At 47.2% G+C, this 25,082-nt stretch overlaps 2 protein-coding genes and 1 non-coding gene across 3 annotated transcripts; 1 reads left to right on the top strand and 2 right to left on the bottom strand.

Annotated features, from left to right (window-relative positions):
* FRAT1 (FRAT regulator of WNT signaling pathway 1) lies at positions 1-2,557 on the top strand. Its single transcript, XM_031461516.2, has one exon. The coding sequence runs from the start codon at positions 216-218 to the stop codon at positions 1,053-1,055; it is 840 nt and encodes a 279-aa protein (XP_031317376.1). The 5' UTR covers positions 1-215; the 3' UTR covers positions 1,056-2,557.
* An 8,783-nt stretch (positions 2,558-11,340) lies between these two features.
* Positions 11,341-12,580, bottom strand: FRAT2 (FRAT regulator of WNT signaling pathway 2). The gene has a single exon (XM_031461517.2). The coding sequence runs from the start codon at positions 12,180-12,182 to the stop codon at positions 11,487-11,489; it is 696 nt and encodes a 231-aa protein (XP_031317377.1). The 5' UTR covers positions 12,183-12,580; the 3' UTR covers positions 11,341-11,486.
* A 5,304-nt stretch (positions 12,581-17,884) lies between these two features.
* TRNAT-GGU (transfer RNA threonine (anticodon GGU)) lies at positions 17,885-17,960 on the bottom strand. The gene has a single exon. It is a non-coding gene; the product is annotated as a tRNA-Thr (tRNA).
* Positions 17,961-25,082: the final 7,122 nt, after the last annotated feature.

Raw genomic sequence — 25,082 nt, forward strand, 5'->3', positions numbered from 1 at the left:
TTTACAAATCAACCCAAGCCGGTAGGATTCCGGCTCCCGCGGCTGTAGGCTCTCGGCGCGAGTGCCTGGCGGGCTCAGGCTTCCGCGTCCGCTCCGACCCCGGTCCCGGCTTCGGCCTCAGCACCGCGCCCCGTTCCGCCGCGGCCCACCCAGCCCCAGAGGCAGCCGAGTTGCCAGCGACGCCCGCAGAGTTCCGGGTGCCGGCGCGGCGGGCCATGCCGTGCCGGAGGGAGGAGGAAGAGGAAGCCGGCGAGGAAGCGGAGGAAGAGGAGGAAGGGGAGGAGGAGGAGGACAGCTTCCTCCTGCTGAAACAGTCGGTGACGCTGGGCAGCTCGGGCGAGGTGGACCGGCTGGTGGCCCGGATCAGCGAGACGCTGCAGCTGGACGCGGCGCAGGACCGCCCGGCCTCCCCGTGCGTGCACCCGGGCCCGACGGTGCAGCCCCCGCGACCCCCGGCGGCGGTGCGGGAGGACAGGGCCCGGATAGCCGCGCTGCCGCTGCTTCTGCCGCCCGAAGCCGGAGGCCCGGCGCCCCCAGGAGCCCTGCGCTGTGCCCTCGGGGACCGCGGTCGCGTGCGGGGCCGGACTGCGCCCTATTTTGTGGCCGAGCTCGTTGGAGGCCCCAGCGCGCTGTCCTCATTGCCCCCTCAGCCCAGCCTTGATGGGCCTTCGGGAACCGACAAGCTGGACGCCCCACAGCCGCTGTCGGGCCCGTGCCGGCGAGGATGGCTGCGGGGCGCCGCCGCCTCCCGCCGCCTGCAGCAGCGACGTGGGCCCCAGCCCCAAGCCCGCACCGGCGACGACGACCCGCACCGGCTTCTGCAGCAGCTGGTGCTCTCGGGGAACCTCATCAAGGAGGCTGTGCGGAGGCTTCATTCGCGACGGCTGCAGTTACACGCAAAGCTTCCCCAACGCCCGCGCCTGGGCCCTCTGTCGGCCCCAGTGCATGAGCCGCCTTTGCCCCACAGCCCTCGCGCGCCTTGCAGCGACCCTGGCGCGTCCGGGAGGAGGGCACAGCTCAGAACTGGAGACAGCGTTCTAGTCCCCAGCAGCTAACACCCCGGGAGTGGCCACAGCGCCAGCCTCTGCCTGTAGGGCAAGGGGTTCTCCTGAGGGCTGCGTCCCTACTCAAACTAGTGAACTTGCGCTTTTGGAAGCGGAAAAATAACTAATGAAGACGAGGAATTGAAAAATCGCGAATGTTTTCGCGGGAAACTGAGGTCCAGGGCCCCTATGTGTTTGAAAAACAGGACTTGGTTGGTTCTATTTAAGGCAGATTACAGAGCACACCCCAAGCTCATAGTAGGACTCCTTATTTGGCGTGACCAGATCTGGTGGCGCAGTATGCAGTTCCACGTAACCTCTTGGGCCTTCAATCCGGCGACCTTGTGGCCACAGTCCACGCTTCTCAGGATCTCTGAGCGTGCGAAGGACGGGGATAATCCCAGTTGTTTTACATTTCCAGGGCTGGTTCCTGATCCACTCTGTGGGGAGAGGAACGAGTAGATCTTTTCAGGGAGTACCTCAAACTGCCAGACTTGAACGTTTAAGACCCTTAAAAAAAACTATCTCGTGTATTTTGAGGTGCTGGTTCATGATATAAAACATGCGGTACCATGAAGGGACCTTTTCTCTGCCCCCGCTTTGCAACTGGCTGCAAGTGGTGGGGGAAGGCGGTGCACCCGGGATGCTGAAGGGAGATGGGGGAGGGCGGTGCTGGAGAAAGGGGAAGGCGAGGCGCGGAGGGAACCCTCGGTCCCCTGGAAAGTGTATTTTCACAGCCTGTCCACCCCTCCTCGGGTTCAAGGTCACTGTTTCCTGGGCACGAGATTGCGGGGCCCCAGCAGGGCAGAAGAGTCGCCCGGTTCCGCCCGTATTCGGAGTAGAGCTTGGTGTTTTGCAAGTACTGGAGTCTCCTGAGGACACGGGCACCGCTGCCACCGCGGGTGTAGGGAGGCGGCGACATGCTGGGCGCCGGCCGCGCCCAGGGCTTTCACGGAAACTGCCCCTAGACGTGGCCTCGGGTTCCTTCTTTTCCCTTCGGCTCTGCAGTCCTACTCGAGCAGGTGGCGCTGACCTTCCTGGGGGCCCAGGCTGGGGGCCGGGGAGACGCCACGTGACGGGCACTCCAGGGTCACACAGCCTTGCACACAGCAGCTTATAATGGGCTCTCCGGGGCCATTTGCAATAACAGCTGCAATTCCCTGGATAGATGTAGTTGATTTCCTCCCTCTGCCCCTCCCCCAGCCATGCCAGCTCGCCTTTGTAAGTGAAGAAAACAGAGTAGAAAATGTGACCGACACTCCAAATGGAGAAGCTGCAGGCTTTGCCATTGTGAACCTAAAGTACTTATAACCTAATGTTCACTCACTCTGAAGGATTTAAGACTGTATTGTTGGCGTTTTAGTTTTATAAGATTCAATGGCTAGTTCATCACCCAGATGTGGCTATTGACATATCTACACTTCGCACCGGAGTGTCTGGAATTGTGGCTATCCTGGTTATAGGATGTTAACTTAACGGAAATACCTCTTTTTAATAAATGTGTTGGGTTTTTGGTTTGGTTTTATTTTATACCTGTCGTCCGTGGGAAAGATGCATAGAACGCATTTCTCTGATCTCCATAAAGATGAAAACACTTGAAATCCTAGTCAGCCTGGCTTGTGGATGGTAATTAGAGCGCTTTTGTGTCTGAGGAGCTCACTAGTTAGATAGGGTCCATGTGGCTGGGTGTGTATTGGTGCTGGCATGAAATTAAATGAAAGTGAGGTCAGGTTTTGGACCAATCCCATTGGTCCTTAGAGCCTTCTGGATTACTAGTCAGTGGTGGAGATGTTTTATGAAGCTGCTTCTGACTGTATTAGCAAAGGACACCAGATCAGTCACTGCAGACTGGGAGGCTTATCACTTTTTTTTCCTTTCTATTGTGGTCAGTGAGTGTTCTTGTTCATAAGATACCCCTTTAGGCTGGGGCTGCTCTTGGTTAGGGGCTGCTCCAGATGCAGACCTGCGGTGGGAAAGCTGGCTGGTAGAGTATGAAAGGACTCCTCTCTTCGCCCTTGGCACATTTGCTCCCATTCTGTCTCTGAGCAGTGACGTAACAGTCCATCTGTGTCCCTCCTCTTCTCAGTTACTTCATTCTGTACCCTCCAGGAAGGAGCCATGCTGGACAACTAGGGTATCTAGAGTTCAAGTCCTCTTACTAGATGTGGACCTTGGACAAGTTACTCAACCTCTGTGGGCTTCGGTTTCCTCATCTGTACAACAGATGAGATGTGAGGTGATGAGAAAAAGGGTTATGGTTACTGGCATGTACTGGAGATAAAGTCTCTAGTCCCCACCCCTTCCTTCCTTCCCAGGACTGTCCCTTGGTAGCCAAGTGACTGGGTCCTCGGTTTCTCATGAAACAAGGGCATGCCATGATCCCACAAGTGCTTTTAGATTGAGTGCTATGTGATTGAGAGTCCTGATTTTTGAACTCCCTTTTGGACTCTCCCTGTTGTCTATACCTCTCCATTCTCTCTCCAAATACATACACAGACCCTGATGGTCTCTGAGAAATTCCTCCAGAACACACTAAGCCAGCCATTTCCCACAGCCTGTCCGGGAAGGGTTGTGAGGTGACCAGTTCAGTGCCACCCAGCAAGGGAATGGTGCCTGTGGAGGCTCTAACACAAACTGAGGAAGGGGGCTTCCAACAGTGCAGTGGGCTTCCCACTCTGGGCACTGAGCAGGAGGAAAGTAGTCAGGTGCCGTCTTCCCCTGGCACTGGAGTAGCCCTGAGGTCCTGGTCCCCCCTTCTTATTTGGGGTGAGATTTCCTGGAGGTCAAAGGTCTAGGAGCAATCCAGGGTCGAACTAGCCATGATTTGATGCCACTGCACCAACTGTGCTGGCTGGCTTCTTGTAATGATGGGTTAAAGCTAGACCCAACCATAGCGTTCACACAGTACAACCTCCTCCTTTACAAAGGAAGACGGGAGAAAACTAATGCTACTTGAGGCACTTTAAATGCTCTATAACCCTGTAACTGTCTATCTTTAAAAATTCTGTGAGGTCTAACTAGTCACCCCCAAAGCCTTTTTGGGATTAAGCCAGGATTTGCATTAATGATTTTTAAAAGTTATTAGAACATTTTATAGGTGGAAAAATAGTCTAGGGAGGGAGCAGGGCAGAGTGACCTACCAAAGTCATTTATGAAGTCAAAGGCCTAACGGAGTCTAGATCCCGGGTGTCCAGGCTCCCAGTTCAGGTCTCTTTCCAACAGCCTGATACCATCATACATAGTCCAATATTGTTCACAGCACAGCTCCACACAAACTACCATGTGAATGACACCCCTGCAGTTGTCTGATGTGATAACCCTGCCATTGGAACCCTGGAAAGCTAGATATGCTGTAACCATTTTCTTACAAAACATTCAGTATCCTGTGAAGACAGCTGGCCAACAGCAGCCTGGGTAAGATAAAAAACCAAAGCTATAAAGTCAATGAAAAAAAAATACAAAATAAACTAAAACACAGAAATTGACAAATGATTTGGAGAAAACAATGCCACTCCTCACAGAGAACTCGAGTCTGCCACCCCAAGATTTTATTCTAAATTAGAATGAATACAATATTTGAATTCAGTTTTACCCTTTTTCGCTCTTTCCTTTTTCAGCTCAGAAGCAGAAACATGGAGCGTAGATCAGGCACCACTTTCTTATCCAGCAAAGTCTGTGTCCAAACCCTGTGATCCCTTCCTTCCAATCAGGAAGGAGTTACCCTGGCAACCAAATTACTAACTCACTCAATTAGCTCCCCCCTCTTCCACCAATGCTTAGTAATCACAGAATGTCAGCCCCGGGAGAGCTCAGCCGTCAGGGGTCTAGTGCTACCGCCTCATTTAGAGATGGAAGCACAGAGAGGTTTCCACTTGGAGGTGCACTGCATTTGAACACGGTGAAGGCTGCGCAGGCAAAGCGGCAAAAAAACTCCCATGCAGCGCTTCCTCCTGTTTTTCCATCCATGACTGAAAGAACAAATGACCTGCCCATAACAACGTTTCCCAGGAGACGTCATAGATGAGAGCGTGAGTGGGCTCTGCAGGCAGCCCTGCATTGCTAGCTGTATGATTTGGGACCAGGTCCTTAACCTCAATAATCTGAATTAACTCATCTGCAAAATGGGGATAAGAATAGTGCCTACCTTGAAAAATTGGATGAAGGTTAAGTTAGATCATGAATGAGAAGCAAAATAGCAAATAAACGCTCTAATGAAACAAAACATTCCTGGAAGCTGCTCCATTAAGGCCACTACTTTAAGTCATTTGTGGAAAATCCTGCCTCTTACTGACTTCTTCAATCTGTTTCTTAAAAGGAATTAAACTGTTTGCTCTGCAGATAAATCTTTTCTTGAACATGCACCCCTGTTGTATAGGCAACGGCTACGGGAAGTGCAGAGGAAGGAAATAATCAGTCTCGAAGAGGTTTAATCCGAAAGGGGTGGAGGTCCCCTTCAAGCCAAACCTTGAAAACAGCTCAGGACTGGGATTGGTAGAGTCGGGGCAGCAGGAAATATTACAAGGGGAGGGTTTGTGGTGAGGACACCCTGAGGCCAAGGCTCTTAACTCCCCCATTTTTATCAGAAACCCATCCCCTTCTCATTCAAATTTCAGTGCTCAGCTGAAGTTCTGTGTGCCTGCCCTGTTCTCTCCCATCTAGAATTTGTCCACAGAAAACCGTGCAGTTTCTTCACATGAGGTGATCTTCATTTTGTTCTCATTCTTCATTTTATTTACTGTCATTATAGGGTTATCTCAGGGGCTCATATGTGAATGTCTTCTTTTCCCAAAGAGATTATTTATTCTTTGATGGCAGAGGAGTGACAAGTTGAAGAGGACGTTTTAGGCAGATTATCAGGTGACACAGTGCAGGGGATGGACTGAGGTTGAGGGGGAGAATTTATGGTCAGCCAGATCGGTTGGACGGCTGTTACAGCATCCAGACACCAGGTGATAAGGGCCTGGGCGGGAAGAGAGAAGACAAGAAGGGACACATTTCGAAAAGAAAACCTGTAGTCCTCAGTACAGTACCAGGTAGCTGTTAAAATGCGGGCTCTGGAGCCAGACTGCCTGGGTCCCAATCCTGGCTCTTTCCTTTAAAGCTCCTTCCTGTGACCTTGGGCAGGTCTTCACTTCTCTCACCTCGCTGTCCTTATCCGCTAAGTCTGATAATAATAAAGTCCCTGCCTCATCAGGTTGTAAGGATTCATTGGCAAATGTTAGTAAAAATGCTTAGGCCACTGCCTGAAACAGCTGCATTTAGTAACAACGCCTGGGTATTGGCATTTAGTAAATATTTGTAGAGCAAATAAACGGAGAATTTCAACAGACTTGCAGAGGCTAAGAGAGTGCTTGGGGTACAGATGATGAATTGTGGTGCCTGGAGGTTCCGAGAGGATGGGAAAAGATGAACAGCAACTAAAAAGGGAAAACGTGGCTAGAGGATGTGCAAAGGGATGAATAGAAGGGAAAATGCTATAAAGGACGAGGTTCCTTGAAAAGGTGGGAAGGGATGGGGTACTCGGGGCAGGTTTGAAGGGCAGGGCTCAGGGGGACTGTCGGGGTGGATGTCCCCCATGACAGCATAATCACCTTTCTCCAGTCACAAACTGTCGTACCCCAGCGAGGCCGGGGAGCTGATGGTTGGCTGTTGAAACAACCTTGTAAACCCTTCATGCCTGGGATGGCTGGGTATGTTTCTGTTGTTTTTGTATGAAGGAATCCTTCTTCTCTGTACCTGACACTATAATAGAATGAAAACTCAATCTGATACCAAAGAGCTTATTAACTGCTCCCCCTTATCAATTAACTCCTCGTAAGAGGTAAAATTCACCACCCCCAATTGCTAGGCTGTTCATGCAGTTTGTTTGACTTATTGATTTGGGTGGGTTAAAAAGAATCACAAGCTGGTTATCATCTTGTTACTTTTGCCCTGCCTTTTGCCCGTTTCTTTTTTCCTGTCTAAATTAGATTTGGTTTCCTAGATTTTCCTGAAAATCTTCCCCAGGCACTGGAGTCATAATCACCTTTCTCCAAATGCACCATAAATAGCACTTCTCTTCAGCTGGGTTAAGCAGGGCAAGAACTCACAGTGTGGATGTTCAAAACATACTACTTAATGGTGCTGATAAAGAGAAGTTGAATAACTTCAGGATTAAAGAAAGGTAGGGAAGGTCACTGAGCAAGGTCTGATTCCATATACCCTGGACCTGACCACAGAGAGTATAGAGAGATCATACAGGTATAGCTCTGCGTTTGTGTTGGCACACGAGGAAAGTTTGAGAATGGAGATGCTATTGTGTTGAGGTATTTACTGGGTCAAGTTTTGTGAGATGCTCTTAAGGACTTTAATAAATTCAACATGGGAGGAAATGGTGTACACACACATACCCACCATCTCTTACAGTTCACACTTCAGCCTCCCTTGGCTTCTCATGGTTCTACTCTTGGTCTTTGTAAAGTGCTTGGAACAGAGCCTGGCTCATGCTAAGCACTATATTCACTGGCTAGTGTTACTCTTTCCCAACTGGCAGCATCTCCCAGGCTCCATCCACCCCTCTTAGCTCTAACTGCCAAACCTTTATCTTCAGCCCTGATCTCTCTTCCAACTCCTAATTTTTTATGAGGCACCAGGCCCTGTAACTTCCCACATGAAACTCCTAATCGACCCCCACCCCCACCACACACACTCACACAACCAGCTGCTTCTTGCAACTTCCCTATCGCTCTTGTCCTTCTGGACTCAAGACTTGCAGAATGTTACCAGGGAAACCTAAGCCTCGGCCCCTTCAGAAGATGGAGTTGTCTCAGCTCTGTCCATGTGCACGTCCTCAGTTCTGCTCGCATTCACTCAAAGGGACTAGGAATATCCCAGCCACAATCACTGCTGAGTCACGTACTAGGAATGGGCTATCCCAAACTGCATCACCTTGGAAAAGATCATTGCCTCCTTGGTACAGAGACACTTCCCCAGACCCAGGACCAGGACTAGGCTCTCTCTGACCTTTGCAAATAGCTGATCAGCAGCTGGGGCTGAGGTTCATGAAGAAAATGTGTGAGTAGGCTCAGACAGAAAAGAGGTTCAATTTAAGAACCATGAGTTCAGATCCTGTTCTACCATAAATAATTCCTACCTGTCCCCATTGTAAAGAGTGAATGAACTTCTTTTAAAAGGTGCCTACCAGAGTTCCTAGGCTAACAGGGCTCAGTCCCTTTCCCTCTCTCTACCTTGCTTCTCAGGTCCTATAGGTCTGCAGTCACCTAGAAGTCATTCTAACTTCATTCCTGAGCACCATCCTGGCCATGTTACAGACCCACAAGACAGCTGCAGTGGGTGAGACCTCACCGTCTTGGCCCTATGCCCTCATCTTACAGAAAACCCAAGGTTCTAAAAAAGCAGCCACCTAGCATCGGTTATCTGTACCTCTTTTATGCAATTCCTGTTACCTTATGGGAAGGTCTTGGCGTCAAACTTGCTTTTGGGATCTTCCAGGATGTCTGAAACCCTGCCTCACTCTAGATCCCCAGTGCCCCAAACATCATGGTTGGCATACAAGGAACGTTTGAGAATAGTGATGCTATTGTGTTGAGGAATTTACTGAGTCAAGGTTTGTGGGATGCTCTTAAGGACTTTAAAGGAGGAGAACCTAGAGCCAGACTGCCTGGGTTCAAATCCCAGCTCCTCAACTTAAAATGTGGTGACTTCAGGCAAATCACTTGATCTCCTGGGCCTCGGGGTCCTCATCTATAGAATGGAGAAAATAGTGTCTACCTCATTACCAATAAAGACATCACAAAATGAAATAATGATTTAAAGCACCAGAACAGTACCTGGCACATGTGTGCTCAGTAAATGCCACCCCCCGAAAGATGACAGCAGAGACAGTCCATTTGGAGGGTGTGTGGAGGTGGCCTTCTGGAAGGAAGCCAGGAAAAGGGACTTTTAGGGTACAGGAGCAAAAGAGGCAGCAACCACCTATGCTCACAGTGGAAGAGGAGTGGCTACAGTGTCAGTGAGGGCACCTGGGCCCCCTGAAGAAACAGACAGGGGCCCTCTGAAGGAGAAAGGGGCAGTGGTGATGCCAAGAATTAGCAGCTATTATGTTTTGAGCAATTAAGTGCCCCAGACACCTCAGGTACTCATTTTACCCTCCCAACTATCCTATTAAGTATTACGGTTTTATAAATGAGAGGAGGAAAAAGCACAGAGCAGTGACTTGCCTGGTGTGACACAGCTGGTGAGCAGCGGGGCTGAGTCAAACTGAGTCACTGAGCACTAGCCTTCCTTTACAGCCCCAAGGAAGGAGCTGGCAGGACAGGTCCCCTCAGGGCTAGATAGCAGAGCTGGGCTGTACCAAGAAAGGCTTCCTTGTGGGAAGGGGCCCCATGCCTGGGGAAGATGGGACTGAGGGCAGAACCAGGAGGGCCACTTCAATTAACTGAACCCTTGCCTGCTCACACCACACCATCTTACAACTACCAAATACATAGTTACAAATCCCACTGTCAAGACAGGGTCAATCGCAAAGGAGAAAATAGGTGGCCTCTGCCTATACCCTCCTCATCCTTCAAACACAAAAAATTCAGATGAAAACTCACCTCCCTCCACCTGCTTCCAGACACAGCCAATTGCTTGGCCTCTGCCCTCCAGCATATAAAATATTTCTGGAACATGTTTTTATTCCACACAGAGAGTAAAAGCCCATAGAGCAAGGTTTAAAAACCTAGACTTCATTTTCTGATCTTGTGGAACATCAGCCCAGCACTCATGTACTGCAGCTCTACCGGTGTTCTGTGCTGAGCCCAGGTCCCCCCAGATACACTCTTCATTATTCTTTCATTATGGTTTTTTTCCCTTTTTGCGAGGGGGACTTAATTAGGTTTATTTGTTTTTAGAAGATGTACTGGGGATTGAACCCAGGACCTCGTGCATGCTAACCACACACTCTATCACTTGAGCTATACTCTCCCCTCTTATTCTTTCATTATTTAATGTGTCCCCTATGTGCTTTTCTTTCCCCCACCTTCCACCAGACAGCCAAACCATACTCCGAAACAAAAACCAAATTTATTCAGCAGATATTTTAATTAAGAAATCCTATAAATCAGGACCACCACAATTTCAGACACTCCGGTGCGAAGTGTACGTCAATAGCTACATCTGGAGGATGAACAAGCCATTGAATCTTCAAAAAAAAAATTAGTTTAGCTACCTTAAAGTTTGGGGGTGGCACCTTACTTAAAGCGCCATCAAGTTTCACACGGGTAAAGCCAGCGGTTTCTCCTCCTGGAGAGTCACATTTTAAAAAAATGGTTTGTCACTCACAAAGAAGGGCTGGTGGCAGGAGTAAACTGCGAAGGGTGAGCACGACCCACGGAGGCTCACGGCTTCAGAGAGGGCCAGAACAGAGCAGAAAAACATCCAGGGCCTCATCCATCCCGTGCAGACACCAGAAAGGGTGGAATAAGAAAGGCCAGCTGGGAGGACAGGAGAGAGACTCGAGATTGTTTATGACTATTTCTGAGAAAGCTCAAGGCACGGCCAAGAGTGGCCTCAGGGGAGGAGTAGTTCTGGATAAAAGGAAAGCACAGAAAAAAACAAGTAACGTCCCCACACGTCCCTCTCCACCTGTGTCTCCTCGGGAGACTCCAAGAGGTAGCAAATCACAGACAGGGCTCTTCTTGGAGCAAATGAAAGAAAAGACACAGGGATGAGTTAGTTCTCCCAGGAACCCCACAGCCTTCTACCTATAGCACATTGTGACCTTGAATCACAGGTGGCAAGGTCAAGTCATTTAAAAGTCCACATCCAATTCGACCCACCTTCAAAATCTTCCACCTTCCTCCGCCCCCCACAACTGGCATTCACATCTCCCACCTCCACCAGTCACCAACCAGGTGGGAGAAAGAGGTCGATGCCAACCCACCCACTACCAAGCTTTTACATTCTTTTTCCCTCCGGAATTTCTTTGCACAGCAATTGTAGCACCATTTTCACTAAGTTCCTCCACCGGAAAATAAAATGTTTCGTGTTACGAGTTTTCAAGTATTGTTATAAAGCCCTCGCGATTCTCGCCCCTTGGAGCCTTGTTTTTAAATAATCCCAGCACACGACACCCCCAAGGGTTAAGTCAGGTACAAGTTGATGCAAGTAGCTGCCATGGTTCTCCCAGTTTATCCCAGGTCCCTGGCCCCGAGGTGGCCGGGGAAGTTCTCACGCGGCACGGACGCATCCTGGCCCGTGAATTTTTCCAAGCAAAAGTTTTCTCAGACAGTCTCGCCGGGACCGGTAACTTCTAGGCTTGAGGTCTCTCCCAACGCGCCTCCCCGCAGCCTAGGCGGTCGCTCCCAGAAAGGCGACGGCGGCTTCAACTCAGGGTTGGTGAAGGTAGGACGCTGTTGGGTCTGTGCAGCAGCCTCCTCTTCCTCCTCGAGGGGCCCCGGGTCAGTGCAAGCCGCCGGAGGGCTGCAGGGCAACCGGGTCCGGTCCCCTGAGCCTGGCGCCGGGCCCAGGGGCGCCCGCGGGGCCTGTGGCTGCAACCGCGGCGACGGCTCGCTGGAGCCTCCGCACGGCTTCCTTGATGAGGTTCCCCGAGAGCACCAGCTGCTGCAGGAGCCGGTGCGGGTCGTCGTCGCTGGCGCGCGCCCCGGCTGGAGGCCATCGGCGCTGTTGCAGGCGGCGGGAGGCGACAGCGCCCCGCAGCCATCCTCGCCGGCACGGACCCGGCAGCGCGCTGGGGCCTGCGGCGAGCTCGGCCACAAAATAGGGCGCAGCCCGGCTCCGCACGCGGCCGCGGTCCCCGAGAGTGCAGCGCAAGGCTCCCGGGGAGGCCGGGCCCCCGGCTTCGGGCGGCAGAAGCAGCGGCAGCGCCGGAGCCCGGGCCCTGTCCTCCCGCACTGCCGCCGGGGGCCGCGAGGTCTGCAGCGATGGCCCCGGGGGCGCGCACGGGGAGGCTGGGCGGTCCTGAGCCGCGTCCAGCTGAAGCGTCTCGCCGATCTGGGCCACCAGCCGGTCCACCTCGCCCGAGCTGCCCAGCGTCACCGACTGTTCCAGCAGGAGGAAGCTGTCCTCCTCCTCCTCCTCCTCCTCTTCCTCCGCTTCCTCGCCGGCTTCCTCTTCCTCCTCCCTCCGGCACGGCATGGCCCTCCGCGCGGGCAACCGGAGCTCCGCGGGCTTCGCTGGCGACTCGGCTGTCTCCGGGACTTGGTGGGCCGCGGCGGAGCCGAGCGCGGATGAGGCTGAAGCCGGGTCCTGGCGGACGAGGAAGCCGCAGCCCCCCTGGAAACCCAGCCGCGCGCCTGCAGCCGCGGGAGCCGGAATCCTACCGGCTCGGGTTGATTTGTAAACAATGGATGACGCCGCCGCCGGGCCCTACCACCGCGCCTGGACGGGGGGACGCGCGAGGAGGAGGGGCGGCGCGGGCCGCCACGGGCAGCGCAGGACCGTGGTCGGAGCCTTCTTGTGTCTGCGCTCGATGTCTGTCTATGAGGGGATCCCGGGCGCTGGGAGAGCTTCTTACTCCCCTGGCCTGAGGAGCAGCACAAAAAAATGGAGACTCCGATTTGGCCTGGATTGGTTTCTCCCACTCGCGGACACACCCACCCACACACCCAACCCCTCCTCCTCCTCCGACGCTTCCTCCCTCCCCACGTGTAAGCACCGCTTGCGCCGGCCTTGCTCCTCCTCTGCGCACCCGCAGTCACCCGGGCCTGGTGGGGGAGGGCTGGACCCCGCGGCGGACCGCTTCCGAGGGGTGGGGCTGGGGGAATTGGGGGTGGGGAAGGGGACCTTGCAAAAGAGAGGGGAATCAACCGACCTAGGAAAGGGTCTCTGGCCTTCCCCCTCCGCCCAAGTTCTCAAGTACCCCCACCCCCCACCCCGCCACCTCGCGCCTAGCGCGAGAGAAGTACGCGCCACCGCATGGCTAAAGAAGAATTGACTTTTTTCATTAAAAAAGAATAAAAGAAGTAGAAACACAGTGCGATGGAAAAAATCTAATCATTGGCCTCAAACATGGTCCAAATATAAAAATTTTTTTCTTTTCCAGCCATCTAGTACAACAGCCACACGTACAATGTAACGTTATACACTTTTCCACTTAGCATTACGCCATAAACGGTGTTCGTGTTATTGCATGAACTTTAGAACATATAATGATTACATAAGTTTCCATCAAGTGACTGTACCATCAATTATTAAACAATTTCTTTAATAACGTTTGCTATTTACCTAATTTCACCGTTGTGAATAAGTGTGTGACTAACATTTTTGTGCGTAAAACTTTTTCCATGTTGATTCTTTCCTAAGAACATATTCCCAGGAATAGATACGGATATTGTAAGGTTTGCGATAAATGTACCAAATTGATTTCCAACAACTGGGTAAATTTACTCTCCCATCATTAATGTGTGAGCCTACATTATTCATTGCGCCTTCAGCAGTACTTTAGTATTATAGTTTTTTGTTTTCTTTGCTTTTTGTTGTTGATTTCATAGGTGAAATGAGTAACTCCTTTCAGTGTCTATTTCTTTGATTTTAGTTAGGTATATTTAGGTAGTGCAGTTTTCTAAATTTTGTTAACCAACAACTCTGCTTCCTTTTTTTGTGAGTAGTTCTTTAGTAAGTTTTTCCTACTGAGTTTTTCTTATGCATTTGCATGACTCCTCTACATACCAGAAGTTAACTCATTTCTTTCATATTCCACTGTGAATATTTCTTCAAATTTTTTGTTGGCCCTGTGCAGCCATTTTTTTCCACTAAAACTTAAAGTTTAATATAGTCAAATCTATAAAAATCCTTTCCTTTGAAATTTCTAACACAAGGTTAAATTTAGAGTCTTCTTGCCTCCAGATAGTTATTAAACATTCAATTCTATTTTCCTTAGGTTTTTTCCCTGATGTGTCCATTTTTTTTCCCAAGTCCGTCTGAATTAATTTTGGTCATTGGTGTAGGGAGATGATGATTTTTTTTTTCCCTAGAGAGCTTGTCAGGCAGGGCTGTATTTCTTTATTAGGACAGTGGTGTGTGGGCACTATAAACAGAAGCTCCCTCTTGATCATCTCCCAGCTGCTGGTTAAGCCCAGGTTGGAAGGACTGGGTGGGGCTGGGAATATTTTGATCAGCCTGTTGTGTGAAGTCACAAGAACCCTGAACAGGTTGTGCATAGACCTAAAGAGAGTCAAGTCTCATTCCTGTCACATCTTGGTGTGTGGCTCCTGGCAAATCAGTTTACAAGTGTTTTCACTTGTGAAATGGAAAAAATAATCCCTGCCCTGCCTCCCTCTGAGGATTGTTTTCAGGATCAAATGAGATAATGGGAACAGGCTTTGTCAGGCATTACACAAATGTAATGTGGGATTAGGTCCAAGGGTTTACTAACAGAGGCCTGGCTCAGTTCCAGCAAGTCCCTCAGGGAAACAGCTAATATATTAATGATAAAGTTTCCCCTTTGCAGCCCACTAAGTAAAACGTACCCTGAAGGCGTTACTTCTTTGAACTTGCCTGGTCCCTGAATTCTGCCTCGTGTCTACCCTGACCTGGGATTGTTAACCGCCTTCTTGAAGTCAGCCCAGAGGCTCCTACATCCCAAGGTGTGACCCCACAACTCGTTCTGCAGGTTTTGGTGACAGATCCTTTCCCAACATGCAGCCTTCTTCCTCAGTCTCTTTGGAGGGCTCTTCGTACACTTTGCTGATGAAGACTGGAAGCCATTCCCCTTAGAGAGAGTGATTCTCATTTTCATTCTGATGGTACTTACTGGAGAATTTCAAGGGGAATGAAAATTAGGGGAGGGCTTATGGATTTCAGCAGAGTTAAATGGTAATTTTTTTTTTCCTCTTCTCTGTAAGATGATGCCTGCCTGTAAGTAGAGAAAAGCAGTTTTATGCTCCATTGACTTTAAACATTAATGGGGCTGGTGTAGCTATTGTCTCTAAGCCAGCATCCCTGCAAGTCGTTTTTGTCTTCTTGTCAGGGTAATTCCCATAGTGCTCTTAGTACTATAGGAAATGGAGCTTTGAGATGGCATTCTTTTAAAAATCTTCCCTTTGTAATGTTGCTTTTGTGTGGAGATTGCTATGTAAATATACCAGGACTTGGATATTATACTATTCATTATAGAGATGAATTCATTACAGAAGACCAACTCCATTTTATAGGGGCACTTCTCTGGAGAGCTCTGAAAGAGGAAAGTGCTGTGCTGGACCAGTGGGAGGCAGAGAAATGCCCTGGATTAGGAATCAAAATACAAGATGCTAGAGAGGCTCAGATGCAATTAAAAGTAATGAGAGGGTATCAGAAAGGGAAGCGATGAGAGTTGTGTGCCTGGCACGCTGGCTGTCTGCCTGGAAAGAGACATGGAGGGTATTCAGAATCATCCATGGAAGGACATAGAATTCAAGGGTTTTCTGCATTCGTTTAGACTGCATAGAAATCCTTCCCAAGGAGTTTACTTTCCACATGGATTTTGTTATCAGTAACCTGTACTCAGAGACACCAGCCAGGGTGAAGAGAGATGGACTGTAGGCTTGGAATCCCACCTGTATCCAGCCATTTCATTCTTCTATGCCTCAGATCCTGAATCTGTAAAATGGAGATGAGGCGGGTGATCTCTTCTTTACAAAACTGTTGTATTACATAAGAACATGTAGGGGCAGACTTATCACATGACCCTGGGGGTGATATTGGAGTTAAGTTCTGAGAAGGAGAAATAATAGTCTTAGGAACATTTAAGTCTAAAAAAGGAAAATTCTACACTGTGGTTTGTTAATGGATGAATAGATAAATTGCAGTATAACCATGCAGTGGAATATTACTCAACCATAAAAAGAAGTGAAGTGCTATGTGCTACAACATTATGGCTCAGAAACATGCTAAGTGAAAGAAGCCAGAAACAAGAGGTCATGTATTGTGATTCCATTTATAGGAAACATCCAGAATAGGTAAATCCATAGAGGCAGAAAGCAGATTGGTGGTTGCTGGTCTGGGAGTGAGAATGATGGGAGTAGAGGGGGTGACTGCTGTAGGGTACGAGGTTTCCTCTTGGAGCATTGAAAATGTTTTGGAACCTAATAGTGGTGGTGTTGCACAGTGCTGTGGGTGTACTAAATGTCACTGAATTGTATACTTTAAAATGGCTAATTTTGTTATGTGAATTTCACCTCAATTAGAAAAATTCTATGCTGTATCTGGTATTTGATCTAGTTCTTTCTCTATAATTGTAACTGCCATCTATTTGCTGATGGGAAGTAGTTGCATCCTCATCCTGCTTCTAGTGCAGGTCGCCGATCTTTTTCAACTTTGAGGTCACATTGAAAATGTCAGATCACCTGATTCCCTTACTCCCATTGCATGATTTTCTGACCAAGGTGAACTGGGTCATTGTTTCCCTCAGTTTGGAAGCAAAGGTTTGTCCAGAAGCAGCCAGGGGACCACAGTGATGAAGATCTTCAGTAATCCTTCCCATCCCAAAGGTTTCTTCTGGTCACCTGCGTCTCTCCTTTGTGCTAAGGGTGTAGGTTGGGGAAGTGGATACAGTACAATGCATAATGGGAAAGAGATTATTTTCAATAAAATTCCTACCTAGGTAATGATGATTAGAATTTGCCTTGGACAAAGCTGTAGGTTCAGACAACAGATCAATGGTCACCAAGGTTAAAGTGATGTTGAGGGGACTGTGAATACAAATGGGAGCACAGGGGAATTTGGGGCAACAGAACTGTTCAGTGTCCTATTGTGGTGATGGTTACACACATCTGTACATAAGTCTTAAAACTGAGAACTATACACCAAAACAACAAAACAGTCAACACACATACCATGTATTACTTATGGTGGTGGTTTCATGAGTGTATACATTTCCCAAAACTTAATGAATAATTAAAACCCACTTCAGGCTTCTGACCACCAGAACTGTAAGATAATAAGGGTGTTGTTTTATGCCACTACATTTGTGGTAATTTGTTAAACAGCAATAGGAAACTAATACACAGTCTAACACAGGAAAATGTGTAAATTAACAATTATCACACCCTACCTTAAACATGGATTATAAAACGATTGAGTACCAAGTGTGGTGATTCAACCAAGAAGGAGTAATTCAACCGAATCACGAGTTGGGGTGGGGGGTATGGCTCAGTGGTAGAGCACATGCTTAGCATACAGGAGATCCTGGGTTCAATCCCCAGTACCTCCATGAAATAAATAAATAAATATCATCATAACGAGTTAGGAAATACTTTCTGTGAAAATGACCCAGGCTGACACCTCAAAGATGGTGTGGCAAAGTGTTCAGGAAAACATACTCCATCTTCCCTGGGAACACAGCTAGGATATGTTTCCCAGACTCCCTTGCAGTTAAGTGTGGCCAGTGGCTGACTTCTAGCCACGGAAACTTGAGCAGAAACAATGCATGCTGATGCATAAAAACCTCCTCATATGATCATCCGATGCTCTTTCCTACTGTGTGGATGTCAAAGCCCAGGGCAATTTTGGAAGCCACATGCGGAAGATGGCAACCCTCACCCCCCACCACATAACATCTAAGATCACCAGTATAGATTCTGATGAGAATTTTAAAATAACTTTTTGTGTTACATGCTGAAATTTTGAGATTTGTTACAGCATCTGGCATAACACTAATACAGATGGGGAAAAAGAGAAGTGGAGAGAGTAGCACAACCTAAGCAACCTGAAAAGGCTTGGAATGGCTGAAATAGTGTCCAAGGAAGGCAAGAAAGGGTGTACGTGAAGAAGAGGGGGGCAGGGCAAGCTGCACTGGTAAACACTGGGTTATTTTATTTTATTTTATTTTCATTTTTGCATTTTATTTTTTTCCCCTTTATTGAAGGCACTGGGGACTGAACCCAGGACTTCCTGCACACCAGGCAGGAGCTCTACCACTGAGCCATACATACCATCCTACCCCCCTGATTTGCATCTTAAAAAGAGCCACCTGCCCACAGTTGCCAGGGCCCAGAGGAGGCAAACCCCGAAGAAGTGAGCATAAAGGCCAGAGGCCAGTTTTGACTAACGGTGAACAGGGGCCTCCCTTCTTGAGAAAGGGCTCCATGGTCTGATCGCTCTGATCGCGTGTAGCCCAAATCCTTCCTTCTGACAAGCCAAGGCTGGGTTGAGTTACTGCCACTGGCCTGCAGGCCCGGCCATTTGTTTCACAGAGTCTTACTGAGTTTGTCCTAGAGAGGGCAGGCAGCTCCCTTCACTTAGGCCATTCTGGATTTTCTTCCCTGAGGAGCTTTGCTTCTGGTTTCATGCACGCGGGAAGGGACAGGTGAGTCCAGCATCTGTAGACTCCAATAAGCAAGTGCACTGAGGCCTTCTCTTTCCAGCTTTAGACTCCTGTGGGCAGATACCAGACCTCTTTGGAGACAGTGCTGTTTTCAGCCTCAGAAAAACTATATGATCTCATTCGGGAAAACATAAGCCCCGCCCACCTACCCACTTGGAAATGCAGACTTGAGGACATTCGTCTACAGTCATTCTTACCTGTTGCAGGCCTCTGTCCCTAGGTCTAGTGAGCTGTCCAGGGCGCACAGCCTGTCTGGTTCTGACCAGCTTCAGAGGAGGCACTGCACTGGGAGTTGGACGACTGGAGTTGGAGTGCCAATTCCTCCAGTATCTGGATGCTGAGAACAGCAGTCCCCCGCTCCGGGCCTCATGGTTCCGTTTGCAAAGCAAGGAGTTTGGATTCAATTCCTGAAGGCTTCCCTGGCCTGGGTGAGCTGGGTGAGCTTGGTGAGCAACTCAGCTGCGATATCCAGGCCTGTAATTCCTAGGCTTTCTTCATATTCCTCTCACAAAATTAGGGTGGCCAGCAGCTAGTCCCAAAAATGCTGACAAGGGGGCTGGGAAACTTCTCTGTGCTTTGACTCTGTTTTCAACTCTGTAAAATGGACATAATAAAAACATCTAATTTAGGAGATGCTCTAAGCAGGGAAGGAGGAGCCAGCTGTACCTGGTGATCAGTTTGCTGGCCTGGATAATCTGTGGCCCCTCCTTCTTAATCTAGGCCCCATGAATGCACAGTTTTAGAAACCTCTTAGCCTTGATTTGGGGTTCATTCTTTTCTCTATTCTGCTATGTGGTTTTAATATTTTCTTTTCCAGCAGTCTTGCTGTATATTTGGCTTTTATTTTATAAATGTATGGATATAGATGGACTATACATTTAAATAAATAAAAATTGCTGTCTCCCCAAAAGAACAAACCTTGCAAGGTTAAATTAAATAAGAATCTAGGTAACAATTCCTAACATTTATTTGTAGTTAATACTGTATGATGTACTGAGCCTTAAAAAGTAATGAAGTACTGACACATGCTACAACATGGATGAAACTTTAAAACATTATGTTCAACGAAAGAAGTCAGACACAAAAGGCCACATACTATATAATTCCATTTATGTCCATTTACGTAAAATGTCCAGCATCAGCAAATCCATAGAGACAGAAAGTTGATTTCCAGAGGAAGTAGGGCGTGAGGAATGACTGCCTAATGGGTACAGGTTTTCTTTTTGGGGTGGTGGAAATGTTCTGGAACTAGTTAATGGTGATGGTTGTAAAACACTGAATTGTATGCTTTAAAAGGGTGACTTTTATGGTATGTGAATTATATCTCAATGAAGCTGTTATCAAAAAGATATCAGTAAGAAAATAAAACACCAGAAAAATTAATTAATTAAAAATAGGGCAAAATATTTGAATAGACATTTCATCGAAGAAGACACACAAATGGCTAATAAGTACGCTTGATATCATTCATCATTAGGGAAATGCAACTTCAAGACACAATGAGATACTGGTACACACCCACTAGAAGGATATTAAAATAGACAATACCAGTTGTTGGCAAGGATGTGGAAAGAAGGGAATCCTCATACATTGCTGATGGGGATGTAAAACAGTCAGCTACTTTAGACAACAGTCTGGCAGTTTCTTGAAGGTTTAAACATAAACTTAGCATATGACCCAGGAATGCCACTCCTAAGGCTCTATCAAGAGAAACTGAAACATAAGTCCGTACAAAGACCTGGATGTGAATGTTCCTAGCAGCATTAGTCAAAATAACCCAAAGCTGGAAACAATCCAAACATCTATCAACCAGTGAATGGATAAACACAACGTGTATATATCCATACACTGGAATACTATTCAGCAAAAAAAAGAAATGAACTACTTACATATATTAATATGAGGAGGAACCTCAAAAACACTATGCTAAATCAAAGAAGTCAGATGCCAAACACTACATATTATTTGATTCCATTTATATGAAATATCCAGAGAAGGCAAATTTATAAAGACAGAAAGCAGACCAGTGAGTGCCAGGGGCTGTGGATGAGAGCAGAAAATGACAATAAAGGGTCACAAGGTAACTTTTTGGGGTGGTGGCAATGTTCTAAAACTGGAGTTTGGTGATGGTTGTACAACCTATAAATTACATTAAATATCATAGACTACATTTACAGCGGGTGAGTTTTATGGTATATAAATTATACATCAATAAAGCAGTTAAAATTGCTTTAAGGGAATTTATTGGTTCAATAAAGGAAAACTCTAGAGCTATGATGTCAATTTGGTGGTCCCCAGCCACACAGGGCTATTCAGCTCTTGAAATGTAGCTAGTATGAATTGAGATGTAAAATATACACTGGATTTCATAGACTTAGCATGAATAACAGAATATAAGGTATTCATTAATAATAATTTATGTTATTATATGTTAAATGATAATATTTGGGATATATTGGGTTAAATAAAATATATCATTAAAATTAATCTCACCTTTTTCTTCTTACTTGTTAAATGAGGCTACTAGAAAATTTTCATAGGTGACTTGCATTATATTTCTTTTGGACAATTCTGCTCTAGAAGCAGGTATAGCTACAGATGAACTTTAATCTAGCAGTTCAACAATGTCTCCAAAGACCTGATTTCTTTCCAGTTTGGTCTTCCATGGTGTTGCTTTCATCCTGTAGCTAGCTATCCTCAATGCTGCAGCCAGCAGCTCTTGGAAGGACATGTTTCTTTATCCAAGAGAACAGGGTCTGTGTACTAGAATCTTTCCCAAAAGGGCTGGGATTCACCCATTGGACTGGCTTAGTTCACGTGCTCACCCCTGAACCAATCCCGTGGGCAGGAGGGGAGACGCCATGGAGAGTTCACGCACCCTATTCCTAGAGCTGGTGATAGGATCAGCCTCTCCGGTACTGGAACTGAAATCGAGTGTTAGGAAGGGAAAAGGATGGAATGAATACTGGGAAAGTAACAAGAAATGTTCCCCATTGGGAAAGAGACCTAAATAATAATAACAGTGTGATGAGTGAAGTTACAGAGATATGAATAGACTGCCTGTGACGTGTTCTTGCTGTTGTTTCTGCTTTTCCTTACACATGCTTTGTCTCCTAGTGTGCCAGGTTATCTCTGATTGAATACTGGACACTGTATTTGAAAAATTATTTGTAGAAATAACTTGGGAGCTAGGATGATGTTGTCATCCTCCACATAGGATTTCTGTTTGTTTCTACCAAATTCCTGGGGACACTAGCAGTCCAGACCAACTGACTCCAAGTTCTAGCCTCATGATTCCCTGGGCCATGCAGACAACATTATGGTTTTCAAATGTAGGTGACACATCTTAGATCTTCCTTTACTCCTAGGGTGGAGTCCTTTAGGATCCCAGCCTAAGATGTGTGTGCAATTTATTTGGGTCTCTACTCTTGGTGATTATCAAACTCAAACTTTTATCCCCTTAACTTCACAAGGCCCCCCAAAGTGCATTTCAGCCTCACAACAGACTCTTTCTAATCTGCACCACCACCCATCCATCCAAACAAAAGTTTCCCTTTTGCTGGGCTCCCTGAGTCCTACCTACTTCTGTGGCTTGGTTAGCTAATTCCTCACTATGCTGTCAGCTCTTTGTTGCTTTTAAGAAGTTTTGATTTAACTGTCTCATTCTACTTTCTTTCTTTCTTTCTATTCAGCAATAAAGTATTGTTAAATTAAGGGATGTACATTTTTTAAGACACAATGATATTGCAGACTCAGACTACAACATAGCATAAACGTAACTTTTATATGCACTGGGAAACCAAAAAATTCATGACTCCCTTTACTGTGATAGTGTTCACTTTATTGCAGTGGTCTGGAACCAAACCTGCAGTATCTCCAAGGTATAACTGTGATCCCTTTGAGAGATTTTGGTATCAGGGTCATACTAGCCTCATAAAATGGGTTGGAACATTCCCTTTTATCTACTGTATGAAGAAATTTGTACAAGGTAGATGTAGTTTTAGTCTTAAATATTTGCTGGTGAAGCCATCTGGAACAGTTTTTGTGTGTGTGTGGGGGATTCGATTTTTAAAACAATTATAGGGCTATTCAGGTTTTTTTTTTAATAATTCAAAATTTTTATAGATGATACCCCATTTAAAGTTATTATAAAATATTGACTATATTCCCTGTTTTGTACAATATGACCTGGTAGCTCATTTATTTTATACATAGCATATATTTATTTTAGTTGAACCTCAGAGAATTTTGGACTGAATTGCCACAGAACTCCTTACCAATGACCTTCATATTACTAACTCCAATAATCCTCATCTTACTTGAACTTTCAGCAGATTTGATGTAGCTCATAACTTCTTTTTCCTTGAAATGCTATCTTCTCTTTGTTTTCTGGATACCGTGTTCTCCAGTTTGGTATTTTGTTTGTTTTTTCTACCTCATTGGCTGTTCTTCCTTATCTGTTCTTCATGTTGGGAGTGTCCTATACTCAGCCTTAGATACGTTCTCTTCTCTGTCTACACTCCCCCACTTGTTGATATCCCAGTTTATTTGCTTGAAATACACACACAAACTCCCAAATGTATACATCTATCGTGGCGCTCTCTTCTGAGTTCTGGATTCATCTATCCAGTTGCTTTAGCTGCTCCATTTTCATTTGGATGTCTAGTAGCCATGTCTAAAACTGAACTCCTGATTTTCCTGCCCCTAAAATGCCTCACTGGCCATCTTTCCCATCTTAGTGAGTTGATGGCCACTCTATATCTTGTGACCCCCTATGTTCATAATCTTCCAATGGCTCCCCTTTCCATTGGGTGGAAAAGCTCAGAGTCCTTACAGTGGCCTACAAGACCTATGCCATCTGGCCCCAGTTCACATTCTGATCCCATCTCTCAGCTCCAGATGCTTTTCTTTGAATACCCTGAGCACATGCCTGCCTCAGGGCCTTTGAAGGTGCTGCTTCCTCCATCTAGAGGAGTTATCTAAAGGTTCCATTCTTCTTGTTTGTTTGTTTTGGGGAGGATAATTAGGTTATTTTTTAATGGAGGTATTGGGGATTGAACCCAGGACCTCATGCATGCTAAGCAAGTGCTCTACCACTGAGCTCTACCCTCTCCCTAAAGGCTCCATTCTTCAGTTCTTTAACTACCTCTCTGATTGCCCAATTTAAAGTTGAAACCACCCCGCGCTCCCACCAAATACTCCCTGTCCCTTTTTCTGTTTTGTAATTCTCTATAACACTTATTGCTTATCCAACATACTAAAATTCCATATTTATTTTGTTTGGTTCCCCCATGGAGGCTGGCAGTTCTGTTTGTTTTGTTCTTTGATGTATCCCCAGTGCCTAGGACAGTGCCAGACATACAGGGGGCAATGATATACACATATATGGGTTGAATGACTGAATGGATGAAATCTGTGCAGCCTTCATGATCAGGTAAGCAAGGGGCCCAGATTCCCTCTACTGAAGCTAAAGATCCCTCCACGAACAGCACTGAACTTCAGGTTGCAGTTTTCATCCCTCTTACAGACATTTCTCACCATCTCCACCACTGACACCCCCAGCCCCATCCCAGCCTAAGGCACTGCCCCTCCTGTCTGGATTGTAACAGCGGCTTCCCAGCAGGTCTGCTCATTTCCTCTTGCTCTGTTCCATTCTCTGACTCATCCAATAGCCAGTTATCTTAAAAAATAAAAAGAAGCAAGTCTGATCAGGTCAGCCCCTGTATAAATCCTTCCCCTTCCCCCCTCGCCATTTCAGTTGGGCAAATCCGAGGCCCTGTGAAACACCCCCACCAGCAGCTTCTCCAGTCTTGGCTGCCCGACTCTCCACCTTGCTCCCTCAGTCCAGCAACCCTGGCCTCCTATCAGGTCTTTGAAGAGGCCACATTCTTTCTGGCTCCAGAGCCTCTGCATGTGCTATGCCTAGTCTGAGCACAGCCCCAAAGTGGGCGAAAGGGGCTTCAGCAGCACTGCCCCCAACCCTGACCACAAACACACACACATTCACACAAACACACAATCTAAGGAAAACAGGGAGCCTGGTCTGCAGCAGAGCTTCACGACAGGTCCCAGCGTGAGCCTACCTTCCAGCCAGATCACTGCCCCCAGTTCCCGGGGATCTAGACATTTTGGAGCCTTGGTTGTTTAGGCAAACAATCTAACCTGGAGCCTGTTCACCCTTCAGGTCTTAGACAAACATCATTCACTCCAAGAGGCCCTCTCCCCACAGCCCCCTCGCCCACCTCAGATGCCTTCGTGGCATCCACACTTAGACTTCATGGCTATTCCGATCATGTACTTTTTTTTAAATTTATGTTATCTGCCCCCCCCCCAAACTTCATGAAGGCAAAGTTTCTGTCTGTTTTGTGTGTTACTGTACCTCTGGACTCACAAAATGTGTTTTTGGAAGTATGTCCTTTGCTCAGAATAAATGTATAATACAGGTGTGTGAAGATAATGATGGAAAGGAAGAAAGTAAAGATTTTCAGGCCAAATCCATCTCCCTCCTTGAAAGGGGAAGAGGAAAGAGGAAGGAATACCTAGCAAACAGCGCTGCCCTGCCCCACCCCACCCCACCCAGTCCTCATAGTCCTTCAGAAAGTCAGTCCTGCTATAGCTCCACCCTTCTCTCACCAAGTACTTTGTAATTCCTGTTTTGTAATTTGTTTTAGTCTGACTCACAGGGCTTTGGGGGTAAAGAGTCTGCAAGATGATAAATAGAACCTGAAGTCCCA

This window comes from Camelus dromedarius, chromosome 8 (assembly GCF_036321535.1).
Source record: "Camelus dromedarius isolate mCamDro1 chromosome 8, mCamDro1.pat, whole genome shotgun sequence".
Taxonomy (NCBI): domain Eukaryota; kingdom Metazoa; phylum Chordata; class Mammalia; order Artiodactyla; family Camelidae; genus Camelus; species Camelus dromedarius.